Source organism: Vitis vinifera, chromosome 16 (genome assembly GCF_030704535.1).
Source record: "Vitis vinifera cultivar Pinot Noir 40024 chromosome 16, ASM3070453v1".
In the NCBI taxonomy this organism is placed as follows: Eukaryota; Viridiplantae; Streptophyta; class Magnoliopsida; order Vitales; family Vitaceae; genus Vitis; species Vitis vinifera.
This window is the reverse complement of record NC_081820.1, coordinates 25,766,341-25,782,558: the sequence shown is the minus strand read 5'-3', so window position 1 is coordinate 25,782,558 and position 16,218 is coordinate 25,766,341. Positions and strand designations below refer to the sequence as shown.

General features: G+C 32.6%; 3 protein-coding genes across 3 annotated transcripts; 1 reads left to right on the top strand and 2 right to left on the bottom strand.

Moving 5' to 3' along the window:
* Window positions 1-1,450: 1,450 nt before the first annotated feature.
* Window positions 1,451-3,760, bottom strand: LOC104881726 (uncharacterized). The gene is made up of 4 exons (XM_059733845.1): window positions 3,216-3,760; window positions 2,997-3,127; window positions 2,813-2,888; window positions 1,451-2,729 (listed from the first exon to the last, which is right to left on the bottom strand). The coding sequence occupies exons 1-4, from the start codon at window positions 3,625-3,627 to the stop codon at window positions 1,570-1,572; spliced, it is 1,779 nt and encodes a 592-aa protein (XP_059589828.1). The 5' UTR covers window positions 3,628-3,760; the 3' UTR covers window positions 1,451-1,569.
* Window positions 3,687-4,999, bottom strand: LOC132255334 (uncharacterized). The gene is made up of 4 exons (XM_059743430.1): window positions 4,717-4,999; window positions 4,234-4,611; window positions 3,753-4,136; window positions 3,687-3,700 (listed from the first exon to the last, which is right to left on the bottom strand). The coding sequence occupies exons 1-4, from the start codon at window positions 4,997-4,999 to the stop codon at window positions 3,687-3,689; spliced, it is 1,059 nt and encodes a 352-aa protein (XP_059599413.1).
* A 7,823-nt stretch (window positions 5,000-12,822) lies between these two features.
* LOC132252641 (rust resistance kinase Lr10-like) lies at window positions 12,823-15,866 on the top strand. Its single transcript, XM_059733766.1, has 4 exons — window positions 12,823-13,714; window positions 13,954-13,998; window positions 14,109-14,138; window positions 14,409-15,866. The coding sequence occupies exons 1-4, from the start codon at window positions 13,027-13,029 to the stop codon at window positions 15,458-15,460; spliced, it is 1,815 nt and encodes a 604-aa protein (XP_059589749.1). The 5' UTR covers window positions 12,823-13,026; the 3' UTR covers window positions 15,461-15,866.
* Window positions 15,867-16,218: the final 352 nt, after the last annotated feature.

Here is a 16,218-nt window from a genome sequence, read left to right as displayed (position 1 = left end):
AATCTCATAAGTGGCTTGCCTTGTGTTGTGGGACCTCCTAAACTAACCCACATCTTGCTAACATCTTATTTGCCAAATTAGGCATATTAGACCTGTCAGACATGTTATAACATATAGCTGAACACCTAAGACTCAAAGTTTGATTCTTTCAATTAGTCTTTCAATTAGACCTCTATGACATATGTGAAATATAAAAATGCTTCTGAATTTTGTATCTCTTTGTACCATTGAGTTTCAAATATTCTACATTAAGGATAAGGGGTGCTCAATAAAAGAGAATGAAAGAATGGTAAGATTTTCATTCTCAGATATTTATAAGCCAATCTTGGCTATTATACCTTGATCTATAGCTAACTCTCTTGCCAATTTGGTTGGAGCTAACTCTCTCAAGATGTGAATTGCCTGAGATATGGTGGCCTTAAATGAAAACAGAAAGGAAAGGGAAAAACCAACCAAAAAGAAAAGGAATTTGATAATTAGTAAATTGCAGGAAGAAAAACCAAATGCCTTCAACCTAGTAGCTAACATTAGTAAAGTGTTTCTCCTGTAAGCATCAAAATTTCCACTCAAAGAACAAATATCAAGCTTATGTCAATCAGCTAAATTAAAAATGTAAAAATGAGCCTAAAAATTCAATTCCTGATTTTTAAGAAGTTAGATAATCACAAAATTGCATTTGCCCCATACATGAGATTACAGGATTTGTATAGAAGTAAAAGAATGGTTGGTGAAAAACAAATGTTGAAGTTCATTTAAGATTACCACTTGAATCCTAAGAAATGAAAATTGAGGGAGGTAAATTAAAAAGCCTTTTCCTTCCTTCAAAATTGCATAAACCCCAAAACCTATCAAATGTTTCTCCTGAGTAGCAATTATACATGAGATAAATATGGATAAATGACATGATTTTCAACATCTGAATTTTCATATTTTTGACAAAATGCTTCTAGTCCATACCCAATGGAGAAAATTAAACCCATGAGATATCTACTTTTTTTTAATAAGATAGAAATTATCACCACAAGTAATTGATAATTTTACATCTTTTGCAGGTGCATAAAAAAAACCAATGGTTACAAGTAATTTTTATTTGCTCATGCTTTATCTGTCATGAGAAAATAGAGAAATGATGGTTTCACAACTTGCATATTTTTCCCTTTCATTTACTAGAAAAAGATATTTTTCTCTTTATGCAGGTATAACCATGGAAGAAAATATCGGTAATCACGGATATATCGGTACTTCGATTTTACGGATATATCGGATATATCGGAGATATATCGGCGGATATTTTGGAAAAAAATATCGATAGGCTTAAAATTGTTAAAAACTCATGGAAATGTAAAGAAAACTTCATAATAATATAATTAGAAGTATAATAGACATTTTAAAGTTGTTTTGTAGAAAAAATTGATATACATATGATATAATTTGCGATATTAAATGTAATTATATCATGTCGATCTATAAGAAATGTTAATTTTGTAATTGTTCTCATTATAAAGTCACATAAAATACTTCATTTCATTAAATAACAATAATTTGTACACATTACATTACAATGTCCCTTTAATACCAAAATGAGGATCGATGTGGTTCAATGGGATTGATAGATGAAGGAACGCCGTCTTGCTGTTGGAGACAATATTGGTACCAACTCAATGAGCCTCGATAATATTGGTTAAAAATTCTAACATGCCATGCATATATCTCTTGAGTCCTGCCCACTGCCTCTACATGGATAGGATACTCAAAGTTCACCCATGTGTTAATGCCCAATCCTCCTTCCATCTGATATGGAATTTGGTAAGACATTTGTCTAGAAGGTGAATAACGCGACATACCATACTCTTCATCTGTTGAACTTGAAGGTTGACCATAACTCATCACATGAGGAGGGTAGACATTAGTCTCATTCGAAGAGTCACTAAATTGAGTTCCTATACTCATAGATTCAAAACTCCCTGAAAGTAACTCCTCATTATATGGTTCCATCATTCGTTCTCTTCCTCTATAAGGCTTCCCAATAGCTCCTATGCCTGGACCAGCTCTTCTAGAGCCATGGTCTTCATCCTGTGTGCAGTGTGTGAAAGTATTTTCACAGGTGAATTGGCTGACTGGATATTGACTATGTTGACGTTCATTAATATCTCCTCCCGCATTATCACCTCCATCATCAGTTCCACCTCTTGAACCATCGTAACCAGAAGCAGAAGTACCTGCAGCACTAGGTCTACTACTATGGCCAGCACTTGTGGAGTCAATCTCTTGGTGGGAATCATCAGTATCTTTGCTAAAACTTTCAGAGTGAACTTCTTCAGACAACACACGTTCAACATTAACTCCAAATTCTCGAGCATGAGCAGCAATTCGTGGATCGGGATTTCCAACTTCGTCATCCAAATGTATAGGCCTCACCCATTGGAACAACTGATTATCTTCTTCTTCACCCACCTCGGCTGAAATGTCAAGAAGATCAAGATAATCTTTTTCAGCAACTCGATCATTTTCTGCCTCCATATCGCGTAACTTTAGCCTCATATTATAGTAACAAAAAACTAATTGCTCCAATCGAGAGTAAGCCAAACGATTTCGTTGCTTTGTGTGGATGAGAGCAAACGTGCTCCAATTTCTCTCACAGGCAGTAGATGACGCAGTTTGTGAGAGAACTTTGATGGCTAACTTTCTCAATGTAGGTGTTTGATTCCCATACATAAACCACCATTCAGCTGCAACCAATTTGATAATCATATAAATACTTATGTGGTGAATTTACAATAATGATAATCAATTTTTTCCTACAAAGACTCACCGGGCACCATGGTTGACCTTGCTGCAATTGCCGCTCGATCACCGAATCCTCTTTTTGCATCTCGAAAAAGCACAAGCTATGTATTCAACATTTAATTTGTTAATATCATATTTGTTAGTAAACGTTCAAATAAATTGATGAATGAAATTATTGTTTTATAGACAAATAACAGTTTTTTATTTACCTCATTTCCAAATTGACCAAGTGATTCAGTAGTTGGATCTAATTTTGCAAAAACATCATGGACCGCTTGAAGTAGTTCTGGATCACTACCAACTCCACGCCTATATTGAAATCTTGGATTCAAGAAGTATGCTACAATAAAATTAAGTAGAGTTAGTATTTTTTAAAACAAAATTAAATACAGAGTAAAAACTTATAAAGATATATAGTACTTAAGTACCTGCTGCATGAAGTGGATGTTTTAGTGTTTTCTCCCAACGATCTTGTATTATTTTGAACATCCAATCTCCAGCTCCTTGACGCGTAAGGTTCGTTTTCATCACGTGCATAAGCTCATACACAAATGGCATTGTGGGAACAACTTCAGAATCCATAAGTCGAAGCACCACGTATAATGGCTCATATAATGAAACTATATTTGTCATTCTGTCCCAATACGCATGGTCAAACAATAATTGCTCCAACTCTCGTCCATGTTTTGTTCGACTCAGCTTGTGTTGTGCCCAATCATCACTCATAAACAATTTTTTCAAATCAACCCTTTTTTTAAGAAGACTGTCAAGAGCAATATAATTGGTAGCAAACCTTGTAGCTCCTGGTCGAACAATGTCTCCACCACAATACAGTCTCATTTGTGCTAGTAACCAACCATGATTGTAAATGAAGTTAGTTATCTTGCGAGCATTGTTTATCACCTCGATAACACTGGGTCTTTTACCAATGTCTTCAAAGATTAAGTCGATGCAGTGCGCCGCACACGGAGTCCAGTATAAGTTGTACTTCTTCATCAATTGTTTCCCTGCTTTCATGAACGCCGACCCATTATCTGTGACAATTTGGACCACATTTTCTTTACCGACTTCTTTGATAACAGTCTTCAATAGGTCGTATATATACTTGTGGTCTTTGATATAGTTCGATGCATCAACTGACTTAAGGAAGACCGTGCTCCCTTTAGAATAAACCATGAAATTAATAATACTTAATTTCGTGGGCCCTGTCCATCCATCTGACATTATTGTGCACCCATATGTCTTCCATTTTTCTCTTTGTTGGTTCACATAAGCTTCCATTTCTCTGTACTCCATTTCCAAGTACTTGTTCTTTATGTCAAATGGAGATGGAGGTTCGATTCCCATTCCTGCACTTCATATAAAAAAAAAATGTAAAACATGTCACAAAAGACTATACTTACTAAAAGTATAACACAATATAACATTTAAAAAATTAGTAATTACCAGCTTGTTGTGCACCAATAATCATATTCTTGAAGTGATGAGACTTTGCTTTTGCGGGTGCGACGCTCTCATAAATGAAGAATTTGCTAATTAAGCGTCCCATCGTTTCTTTAATTGCACCACCCTTGAATATATCTTTGATATTTTTTTGTTTTGCTGCAGAAGACTTGTAAAGTGAAGGGGCAAGAGGGGGTGATTGTTGCGAATGTCGCATACTATGTGATTTTCGCATCATCGACGGTAATCCAGGAGACTGTGAAGACTCCCCTGTTTTGCGTTTGCTTCCTACAATATTCTCATATTGTTCACGTTCCCATTCTGATGCTTTCGAGGCACGAACTGCAGATCGATATGCATCCCGCTCATCTGGGTTCATATCTGCCGGATACATATACACATCTTCATTCTCAACATCTTCATCATCATCATCTTCGTCTACCAAATGTGTATGATGAGTCCCCATTGTGCCACGTAATTGAGCACGAATTTCTTCAATATCTGCATTTTTCTTTGCTTTTGCTTTTGTTTTGTCATGCACTAGGAATCGTATCTCTTCTTTCACTTCGGGCGGCACTCTCGGACACTTTTTGGTGTTGTTATGCGGGTCTTTTTGCATTAAATGAAACTTGAATCGCGTGATGCCTCCACTTTTCATCACCAACCCACAGAAATTACAAATTGTTCCATTTCGGTTACCCTCAATCGGTAAACAATACTTCCAAGCCGGATCTCGCCCTGGCAGGGCAGAACCACCTTCACTAGCCATGCTAAATCTATTGCAATAAAAATACACTTGAATGTGATTTCAATGTAAACAAAAATCAAGTCAATATTTAAATTTAAATATATGAGAAATGTACAAAATAATGATAAAGAATGACCATAGTTGATATTCCATATATTTAATTAAACTAATTAAATAATTTAGCTAAGTTAATTTTTTGAATCTAAATCTAATTCTATGAAAAATTTACTAAATTAAAAATTAATCATAATTGGATATGAAACTAAATCATGATAATCATAAAAATTGAACATATTTAATATTCCATATATAGTAGTTCATGTTAATTAAACTAATTAAATGATTTAGCTAAGTTAATTTTTTGAATCTAAATCTAATTTTATGAAAAAATTACTAAATTAAAAATTAATCATAATTGGATATGAAACTAAATCATGATAATTATAAAAATGGAGCATATTTAATATTCCATATATAGTAGTTCATATTAATTAAACTAATTAAATAATTTTGCTAAGTTAATTTTTTAAATCTAGATCTAATTCTATGATAAATTTACTAAATTAAAAACTAATCATAATTGCATATGAAAAAAAATCCCAATAATCATAAAAATGAACATATTTCATATTCAAAATATACTAGTTCATGTTAATTAAACTAATTAAATAATTTAGCTAAGTTAATTTTTTGAATCTAAATATAATTTTATGAAAAATTTACTAAATTAAAAATTAATCATAATTGGATATAAAACTAAATCATGATAATCATAAAAATTGAACATATTTAATATTCCATATATAGTAGTTCATGTTAATTAAACTAATTAAATAATTTTGCTAAGTTAATTTTTTAAATCTAGATCTAATTCTATGATAAATTTACTAAATTAAAAACTAATCATAATTGCATATGAAAAAAAAATCCCAATAATCATAAAAATGAACATATTTCATATTCAAAATATACTAGTTCATGTTAATTAAACTAATTAAATAATTTAGCTAAGTTAATTTTTTGAATCTAAATATAATTTTATGAAAAATTTACTAAATTAAAAATTAATCATAATTGGATATAAAACTAAATCATGATAATCATAAAAATTGAACATATTTAATATTCCATATATAGTAGTTCATGTTAATTAAACTAATTAAATAATTTAGCTAAGTTAATTTTTTAAATCTAGATCTAATTCTATGATAAATTTACTAAATTAAAAATTAATCATAATTGCATATGAAAAAAAATCCCAATAATCATAAAAATAAACATATTTCATATTCAAAATATACTAGTTCATGTTAATTAAATTAATTAAATAATTTAGCATGTTAATTAAATTAATTAAATGTGAAACTAAATCACAAATAATCATCTAAAATAAACTTATCAATTTATAATTAAATAATCAAATTAACCTAAGTCAATTCAATAAAAATATACAAATTAATTACTATTGAATATAAAAATAACATTAAATCATCCATATTAATTATAATTGCAAACAAATTAATTACAATTTAAAATAAACATACCTTAAAATTGGAGTAATGAGAGAGCAAATGAAGAATGAAAGCAACAATGGGTGAAATTGATGGAAAAATGGCAATTTATAGAAGAAATTTGGGCCAAAATAGCCGTTGGAACACCAATTTACCGTTGAAATTCAAATCTGGCCGTTGGATCACAATCTGGGACAAATCTGGCCGTTGGATCACATTATTACCGTTGGAATCGCATCTGGGCCATTGGATCAACGCGGGGGACATCTAAGCCGTCAGATCGTGCTGGAGAGAGGAGCGAAAAATCGGCAAAAAATCGGCGATTTATCGCCGAAATATCGCCGATTTATCGGCGATTTCCCGCGGCCACAGGCGATTTAATGAAAAAATCGCCGATTTATCGAGATTCGGCGATATATCGCCGATTTATCGCCGATTTATTGGCGATTTTTGGCGAAATTTCCTCCTTCGATTTTTCTCCTCCATATGCCGTGTCGCCGCCGTCCGATACAAGATATATCGGCGATATTTCGCCGATATTTCGCGATTTTTTCCTCCATGGGTATAACCCTTGGTTTCATTCTTCTTATTATTGGAACCGTTGCACTCCATCGTGTATATAGCTGGAAGAAATTAGAAAGAAACAATCAAATAAAGATTGAAAAGTTTTTGGAAGATTACATAGCTCTCAAGCCTACAAGATACTCTTATGCTGATATTAAGAAGATCACAAACCAATTCCAAGATAAATTGGGTGAAGGAGGTTATGGAACAGTGTATAAGGGAAAGTTGTTTGACGAAGTTCATGTTGCAGTCAAGATCCTGAACAACACCAATGGAAATGGGGAGGAGTTTCTTAATGAAATGGGAACCATGGATAGAATCCACCATGTGAATGTTGTTCGCTTAGTTGGCTTTTGTGCTGATGGATTTTGACGAGCTCTTATTTATGAGTTCTTGCCAAAGGAGTCGCTAGAAAAGTTCATATTTTCAAGAACAATTAAAAACCATTCACTTAGTTGGAAAAAGCTTCAAGATATTGCTTTAGGTATTGCCAAAGGAATTGAATATCTTCACCAAGGTTGTGATCAAAGAATCCTCCATTTTGATATCAAACCTCATAATATTTTACTTGATCACAATTTTAATCCAAAAATAGCTTATTTTGGCCTTGCCAAATTATGTTCCAAGGAACAAAGTGCAGTTTCTATGACTACAGCTAGGAGGACCATGGGCTATATTGCTCTAGAGATGTTATCCAGGAATTTAGGAAATGTGTCTTACAAGTCAGATGTTTTTAGCTATGGAATGCTATTACTTGAAATGGTAGGAGGAAGGAAGAATATTGATGTTACTGTGGAGAACACTAGCCAAGTTTACTTCCGATAATGGATTTATAATCATCTAGATCAAGGTGAAGAGCTACAAATTCGAATTAATGAAGAAGGAGATACTCAAATAGTAAAAAAATTGACAATTATTGGACTTTGGTGTATTCAATGGTTCCCAGCGGATCGTCCTTCTATGAAGCTTGTGGTTCAAATGTTAGAAGGAGAACATAATTTATCCACGCCTCCCAATCCTTTCACTTGCACTACTCCAACAAAAACAAATGCAAGCACATCTAAAAGATACCCCCAACAAGAGTTAACAGTCATCTCAGAAATTGAATAAAAGATGTCATCCCGTCTTTTTCAATTTTTAGAAGTGTGTAATTTAAATATGATGTACTAATCCTTCATCAATGTAGGTTTATAATTTTACTATTATCATGTACCAGCAATTTTACTACAATATTCATTTTGAGGCTCAACTTACAATATGTTTCAAAAGTTCTCTCTCACATAATTGATTTATCTTCTTCATAATGTTTTCTGTAGTATAAGCAAAAATATATGATTAGTCTGAACCTAGTTCAGTTCAGCTCCCCAAAGCTTTGTGGATCACCTTTGACTAGCAAAAGGGCAGCTTATTTTACCAAATTTCAGCAAGAAGTCTAGCAGTCTATCTTTGGGGAAAAAACAAAATTGTTCTGTTTCTAACAAGATTTTCCGTTATAGATTCAATAGCATGTCATAATTTATTGGATAAATTTCAAAATTTCAAATCTAGTGTGTGTAAAGTGGGTGAGAAACAGTGGAAAAACTCTGGAGATGAGCAGTGTTGCTTAAGAATTGGGGCTTTTAATTGTTAACAATAGGATATATAAGCCTTAAGGCTTTTAATTATTTATATTATAGAAGTTTGAGAGAAAATGTGACCAAAAAAATAATGTGAAAAGATGAAAGAAAAAAAAAGTCAAAAATAATATAAATATATTTCTTTTCTTTTCTTTTCTTTTCTCTTTTACTTAAAGATTAAAAATTTTGAAAATTGTATAAATTTTATTATTATTACTATTATTATATATGATTTCCTTTGTACTTTACATGATAAACTAAAGAAGGAAATTTTGATTTGTCTTTACTTTATTTGCTTTCTTTTCTAGTATTTCTAATAATCCAAGAAAAAATCTACAGAAATACAAATACTTTTTTTTAGAGAAGTATATTAGTATAGCTTAAGTTTCTTCAATGGTTGCAATAACATCCATGGACAGTTTGATTGCATCATTTCATGGTCTTGAGATTAATGGATGCTTTGGTTTCTCAAATACTAGTTTTCCACTCCATGTAAGAATAAATCATGCTATCAAGTCAAAAGTCGTATTATTATTCATTCTGAGTGTAAAATTTTTAGAGTAAAAAAAATTCAAAATATTCAAATGGCCTTCAACATAGGATCATGCTCCTTCAAGAATTTCTATATGGAAAATAAGAACCCATATTGATTAAATTGACTTTGAAAGTAAGAACCCAATTGAGTCGATTTTCTTGGTAATAAATGGAAATTTGTCCTTACATTTGGAGGACTTCATTTCTTTCTCTTTAGAAATATGCAATGAGCTTAATGTGATAGAAGGAGTGAATTTCTCATCCGTGGATTTTTAGGGTAAGCTAATTTCTTATTCCACCTACTTGGTAGACTATAAGGGTTGCCAATGTTGAATAGTGAAGCAAGACAACAAAAACTGACTTGCTCCTGTCCTATATGTATTTATCTACTTTTCCACAAAAAATCCACCATTAAGAAGTTCTCACATCCTTCCATCTATCACATCTAGCTCATTGCACAAATCTAAGGCAAAGGAATTAAATCCTTCAAATGTAAGGACAAACCTCAATTCAATGTGAAGATTGACTAGGGGGTCTTCATTTGAAAAGTCATATATATAGATTCCATCACCATAAATTAACAATGGGCCATATGTAAGAACAATGGACCACACATTATAATGACTTCACATGTACATAATGGACCATATGTAAACAAAAAGTCATTGGAATTATTGAAGGTTCATGAGGCTACAAATTTGTTGTTGGTTAATTAGAATTTGCTATAACTCCTTTTATCAAAAGCAAAATTCCTTTTTTTTTTTTTTTTTTGTGTATAACCTTATTAAGTTGATAAAACAATGCATGAAAGAAACTCTTAAGTCCGATCATTACATTTATTTAAGTCTAACCATTACATCTAATAAAACCAACTTGAAATCCTTAACTAGTTAATTTGTTCTATGGACTCTCGATAACTTGACAAGTATCATTTAATTAAGATATTCATTCTATGGTTTATATTCTTGAAAAGAATAAGATTATTATTTTATTTCATTTCTATTTGTTTAGGTAAAGATATTGCACAAAATATCTTATATTGTATTTTCTTGTAGAAAAAATAAGTTATCTTGAAAAATAAAGAAAAAATTACCAAGTTGAGATCAATATATAAAGTTTATTTTTCATATGTAAAAATATAAAGCTTCCAATTTCAATTGAAGCTATGTTAATCTTGCTTTTAATCTATATCCCTAGTCTCTTCTGGTCTCCTAAAGTATAATTTATGTATTTTATTTTAAATTTATTGTGATCTTTATCCATCCACATGAAAAAGTTTTGGTAAATGAAAATATAATAAATAAAAAATGTCATAATATTTTTTCTAAGGAATAGAGAAATAATAAACAACACCATATTACTATGAAGATATGAAGATGTTGCCTTGACTTTTGGATAATTTAATAGATTTTGCTCCTCTCGTATTGACAGATGGGATATTCTAGATGGTACAACTCATTAGTATAGCTTCTAAATCTCTGTAAGTAGATTTACAAAATATATCATTGAGCTCTTTTTGCCTTGGATAATACACCCCCAAGTATCTCTCAATAATTCATTATTGGTGTAAAACTTTAAAAGTACATAAAAATTCAAAATTTTCAAATGGTATGTTGCAATGATCATACTCCTTCAATAATTCATATGTAGTCCAATGTTAATTTCTATTGGCTGAATTTTAAAATAAGAAACCATTGAGTTAATTTCCTTAGCACTAAATGGAAGTTTGTCTTTACCTTCAAAGGACTTCATTCCTCTCTCCTTAGAAATGTGCAAGGAGCTTGATGTGATACAGGAAAGGTGTGGACTTCTCAACTGTGGATTTTTGTGGAAAAGCGTATTATGTACAAGAGGAAGAGGCCAAGTCAATTTTTTGTTCTACATTGCTTGGTAGATTCCAATGTTCATTGATCTTTCAACATTGGCCACCTTTATAGTCAATCAAGTAAAACATAAAGTAAAATAAAAAAGAAAAGAAATCGGTTTGTTCCTTTCCTCTTATATAAAGCTTTTCCACAAATATCCACCATTAAGTTCACACCTTCATTCCTCTTTCACATCTAGCTTATAGCACATTTCTAAAGACAAAAGAATCAAGTTCTCCAAATGCAAGGGCAAACCTCCATTTAATGTTAACAGTGACATGGAGGGTCCTTACTTGAAAATTCATATTGATTAAGTCACTATAAATTAAGAGCAAAAAAAAAAAAAAAAAACCTTTTAGCCGATGAACGATTTATCACCCACAAGAGGGATAAAAAAAATATAAAAAGAAAACAAATGATTATATGAAAATATTACCTTACACCACTTAATTTCATATACATATAGATATAGATATGACCAATCATAAAAAATCTAATTCTAATAGAAACTCAACTTCTAATAGAACTAGGATTCCAAATCTTAAACAACAAAAAACAACTCAAATATTAATAAAATAAATCTTCATTTCATTAGGACTCTTACATTGCTTTCACCTTGATTGATTTTGTAAAGACATCTACAATTTAATTTTCAAAATAACAAACCTCAAGCATAATTTTTTTGTCTTTCATCAATTCATGAATATAATGAAATGTGATGTCAATTTGTTTACTTCTTTATGAAAAACTAGACTTTTTGGTCAATGTTATTGTTGATTTATTATCCCACAAAATCTTTATAGATTCTTCTTGAGTATGCTTTAAATTAGAAATCATTGAATGCAATCAGGCTGCTTAATTAGCACCATTAGTAGCTATAATATATTGCATTTTTACTATTGATGAAACAATCATTTATTGTTTCTTTGATTCCAAAAGAAAACTTCCAAACAAAGATTAAATGCATAACCCAAAATACTTTTTCATTTACCTATATCACAGGCCGAATCACTATTTATGTATCCAGTAAACTCAACTCTGTTAGCATGTGCACAAAGAATATATATCATTGCTTTACAAACCTTCAATGTATCATAAGATCTATTTTACTAATTGTAAGTGAGACTAACATCGAGAATCCTAAATCTACTTATAAGCCCAACTCCATATTTAATATCTAGTTTTGCATTAGCCAAACAATTCAAATTGCCAACCATTCTTTAAAAATTTTGTAGGATCAATAAACTCATCTAAGTTATATCACTTGCATACATTTTTTCAAAATCACTTGCATACATTTTTCGAAATTTTGTAGTATCAATAAACTCACCTAATTCTTTTTTACTTGATTTTTAATGACTAGATATGACTTTTAAAATAAGGAACCACTGAGTTAATTTTCTTGACAACAATTGATTATTTTTCAATTACAAAAATGCAATGAGGTAGTTAGATGTGATAGAGCGATGATACCATGACTTTCTCAACTATGAATATTGCAGAAAAGTTGACAAGGTATTTTTGAAAGAGCACAAGGTTATTGTTTTGGTTCTATCTTGCTTGACTGACTATAAAGGTCACAAAGTTGAAAAGTCAGCATTATAGAAAATTAAAATTTTATAAATAACCATTTAGAAAGGTTATCCACTACTATGGGGCCTTTCTTTAAGGTAAAGCTACATGCTTTGTAGGCAAAGGATGCAAGCAAATTATCTGAGGAAGTGGAGAAATCCTGTTCTATTAGTTGACTGCAAAGACGCCAACATTGTGGGGCAGTTGATGTGTCCAGTCAATGTTTTTTAGCACTTTCTCCCAGTGGGTAAGAGGTCATGTTTTACCTAAACCATGTGTTGGACCCAAACTGAACATTTATAACGAAAAGCAGAGCTGATTGTTCTTAATCTATAGTATAGTCTAATAAAAGAGTGAGACGAAGAGGAAAGAGACCATCTCCAGCTATGTTGAGGAGGCTCTTATTTGCCGGTTTTGCAGCCATTTTTCTACTTCTGTTACTCCCAACAACTTGCAAAGCCAAGCTGAATCATCATCTCTGTCACTCTTCTTGTGGGAATATTCCGGATATAAGCTACCCTTTCCGACTAAAAGATGACCGACCCAGGTGTGGAGAGAGGAAGTATGAACTGGCTTGTGAGAATAATCGCACAATCTTACAATTAAATTCTGGAAGATACTATGTAGAAGAGATCAATTATACTAGGGAGACAATAAGGGTGGTTGATACTGGCCTAAAGAAAGATGATTGTTCTTCTCTGCCTCTTCATTCTTTGACTTATGCAAACTTCAGTTACGGAGATCCATATCGGCTGTCCTATGAGACCTCAGATGTAAATTTCATTGATTGTGAAGCTCCAATAAATTCTCCTCTCTACATCGACATGGCACCTTGCAGTAGAAACAGTTCTTCCAACTCTTCTTTATCTTCGATGCAAACATATTCATATGTTGTAGTCAGACACATGGCCCTGTTAGATTTAGAGGACTCTTGCAGCGTAGGCTTGGTTGTTGGCTTCTCGACCAGAGGGCAGAAGATTGATAATTCTCTTCCAGACATCCACAACCGGCTGCTGTATGGGGTTGACCTTAGATGGTTCAATTGCTTCGGCTTCCTCCTCTGCCCTTCATGCGGTGAGATGTTAGAATTTAAAATTTTTCTATGTATTAATAAACTTTTTAAAAATATTATTATTATTATTTTTTTTTTGGGAAATTAAGAAGCACTATAAAAAATGTTGCAAATGTTCCGATTGGTAATTGAATGTGACATCGTGTAAACCTGTTTGCCACCTTAACATGCTGTATTGTTTCCTTTGAACTACTTTTTCCAGCTTTATGATTTAATTACTCCTTTTATCATGCTGAGGCAGATGGTAAGGACAATTTGATGGACAAGTTATATTGCATTGCAGAAGGTGAGAGTTCTCTCTCCACCTCCAAATGCTTCCTTCTTTTATAGGCTTGTCTATAGAATGTTTCAGTATCACCTCTAACTTGGTTTAATTTATTTTGTTATTTTGAACAGACCTTGTTGAATTTGTAAGCCAGCTCACTGGTAAGACACGTTGTATTTTCCTCATTCAGGTTTTGAACCAAAGAAATACGGTAATATGAATTTTGTAACAGACTAGGAAAGATGACTTAGGTCTTGAAAGATAGGACACCTAAGGAGAAAACACAAGCCTTTCAAAAGCATCTTTCTGTTACCCAATAACTAAAAGGGAAAATAAAAACAAAAGAAAACCTTAAGTTTAACTTAACAAAATGGTATTGCACAGAATAATTTAAGATTCCCTGATGATTTTTCTGTATTTCTCCTTTCCAGTTCTTGCTGTTGCAGCCAAGATTTTCTTCGGGGTTCCATGTGTGTTAATATTTCTGATCTACAAATGGAAAAGGAGGAGCTTATCCATGTACCATGCCATCGAAGAGTTCATTCAGACCCACAATAATCTAAAACCTATTAGGTACTCTTACTCGAACATTAAGAAGATGACCAAAGGCTTCACAGAAAAGTTAGGTGAGGGCGGCTATGGTTCAGTATATAAAGGAAAGCTGACAAGTGGCCATCTTGTAGCAGTAAAAATGCTGGCCAATTCCAAAGCTAATGGACAAGATTTCATCAATGAAGTTGCTACAATTGGAAGGATTCATCATTTCAATGTGGTGCAACTAATTGGATTTTGTGTTGAGGGATCAAAACGAGCTCTTGTGTATGACTTCATGCCTAATGGATCTCTTGACAAGTACATATTTCCTGAAAAGGAAGAACATATCTCCTTGAGCTTTGAGAAAATGTATCAGATTTCTCTAGGAGTGGCCCACGGGATTGAATACTTACATCGGGGTTGTGATATGCAAATCCTACATTTTGATATAAAGCCCCATAATATACTTCTTGATAAGAATTTCACTCCAAAGGTTTCAGACTTTGGCCTAGCAAAATCTTATCCAGCAGATCATAGCATCGTGTCTTTAACTGGAGCAAGAGGGACAAGGGGATACATGGCTCCAGAACTGTTCTACAAAAACATTGGAGGAGTCTCATACAAAGTTGATGTCTATAGTTTTGGAATGTTGTTGATGGAAATGGCAGGCAGAAGGAGGAATTTGAATGTGTTTGCTGAGCATTCAAGCCAAATTTACTTCCCTTCCTGGGCCTACGATCAATTCAATGAAGGAAAGGACATAGAAATAGGAGATGCCACAGAGGAAGAACAAAAACTTGAAAAAAAGATGGTCCTAGTAGCCTTATGGTGCATACAGTTTAAGCCCAGTGAACGTCCTTCAATGCACAGAGTTATAGAGATGCTTGAAGGAAAGGTTGACCAACTGCAAATGCCTTCAAACCCTTTTCTAACTCCACAAGAGGTGTAAGTTGATGATCGTGAAAAGAAAACGAACACAACAGAAATATCATGAATTAGTATCAGTTAGTGTGTACTACTGGTGTAGCTACTCAAAAGAGTACGCCACATTAGCCTTCTTGATGTCCATCCCCATCTATGATAGTGCAAGCTTTGTTGGAGAGTGTGATATACAATATGAACCCAAATTCTACATGCTTTAAATTTTTAGGAAAATTGATACTTCAATAAAGCTCTACCCATGTATTTAGTTGTTCTTGAACATTGAAAGGTAGGTTAGCCACAGATTATTTATCAGCTTTCCCTAGTAATTATATGCCCTACCCTTGTAGTAATGCCCTTCTTGATGTCCACCGATTCCACATCCCCTTCTTTGGCTAGAGTTGATTTCCAGTAATATACTAGTTTTCTTGTCATTTATGATATTAAATATGTAAAATAAAGAAACAAAATGACAAAGGTTAATTTTAGCTTTGTTTGGGAGTGTTTTGGGAACAGTTTTTAGAATGGTTCTTAAAAATAGATTTTTTTTTTATTTATTTTTTTTTGTGTTTTCAAAAATACTTGATTTCTTCTGCTTTGTATTTTCCTGGATACAAGTATAAGATTGTGCGGTTATTCTCACAAGCCAGCTCATACTCGCTTTCTCCGCAGCTCTGTGGATCATCTTTCAGTGGGGAAGGGTAATATGCCCGCAGGAAGAGGTACAGACCTGATGATTCCGCTTGGCTTTACATGTTATAGGGACTAACAGAAGTAGAAGAAGGG

Bases quoted from the DNA above. Each gene is read 5' to 3' on its own strand.
- LOC132255334 (XM_059743430.1), bottom strand. From the start codon at position 4,999: ATGGCTAGTGAAGGTGGTTCTGCCCTGCCAGGGCGAGATCCGGCTTGG. The intron at 4,612-4,716 runs GTGCTCAATTAC...TGTATCCGGCAG, and splicing joins TGCAGATATTGAAGAAATTC to ATATGAACCCAGATGAGCGG. The intron at 4,137-4,233 runs GTAATTACTAAT...TATGAAGTGCAG, and splicing joins TATTGGTGCACAACAAGCTG to GAATGGGAATCGAACCTCCA.
- LOC132252641 (XM_059733766.1), top strand. From the start codon at position 13,027: ATGTTGAGGAGGCTCTTATTTGCCGGTTTTGCAGCCATTTTTCTACTT. The intron at 13,715-13,953 runs GTGAGATGTTAG...ATGCTGAGGCAG, and splicing joins CCTCCTCTGCCCTTCATGCG to ATGGTAAGGACAATTTGATG. The intron at 14,139-14,408 runs GTAAGACACGTT...TCTCCTTTCCAG, and splicing joins ATTTGTAAGCCAGCTCACTG to TTCTTGCTGTTGCAGCCAAG.
- LOC104881726 (XM_059733845.1), bottom strand. From the start codon at position 3,627: ATGAGACTGTATTGTGGTGGAGACATTGTTCGACCAGGAGCTACAAGG. The intron at 2,889-2,996 runs GTAAATAAAAAA...TTGAATACATAG, and splicing joins TTGGTCAATTTGGAAATGAG to CTTGTGCTTTTTCGAGATGC. The intron at 2,730-2,812 runs GTGAGTCTTTGT...AATTGGTTGCAG, and splicing joins AAGGTCAACCATGGTGCCCG to CTGAATGGTGGTTTATGTAT.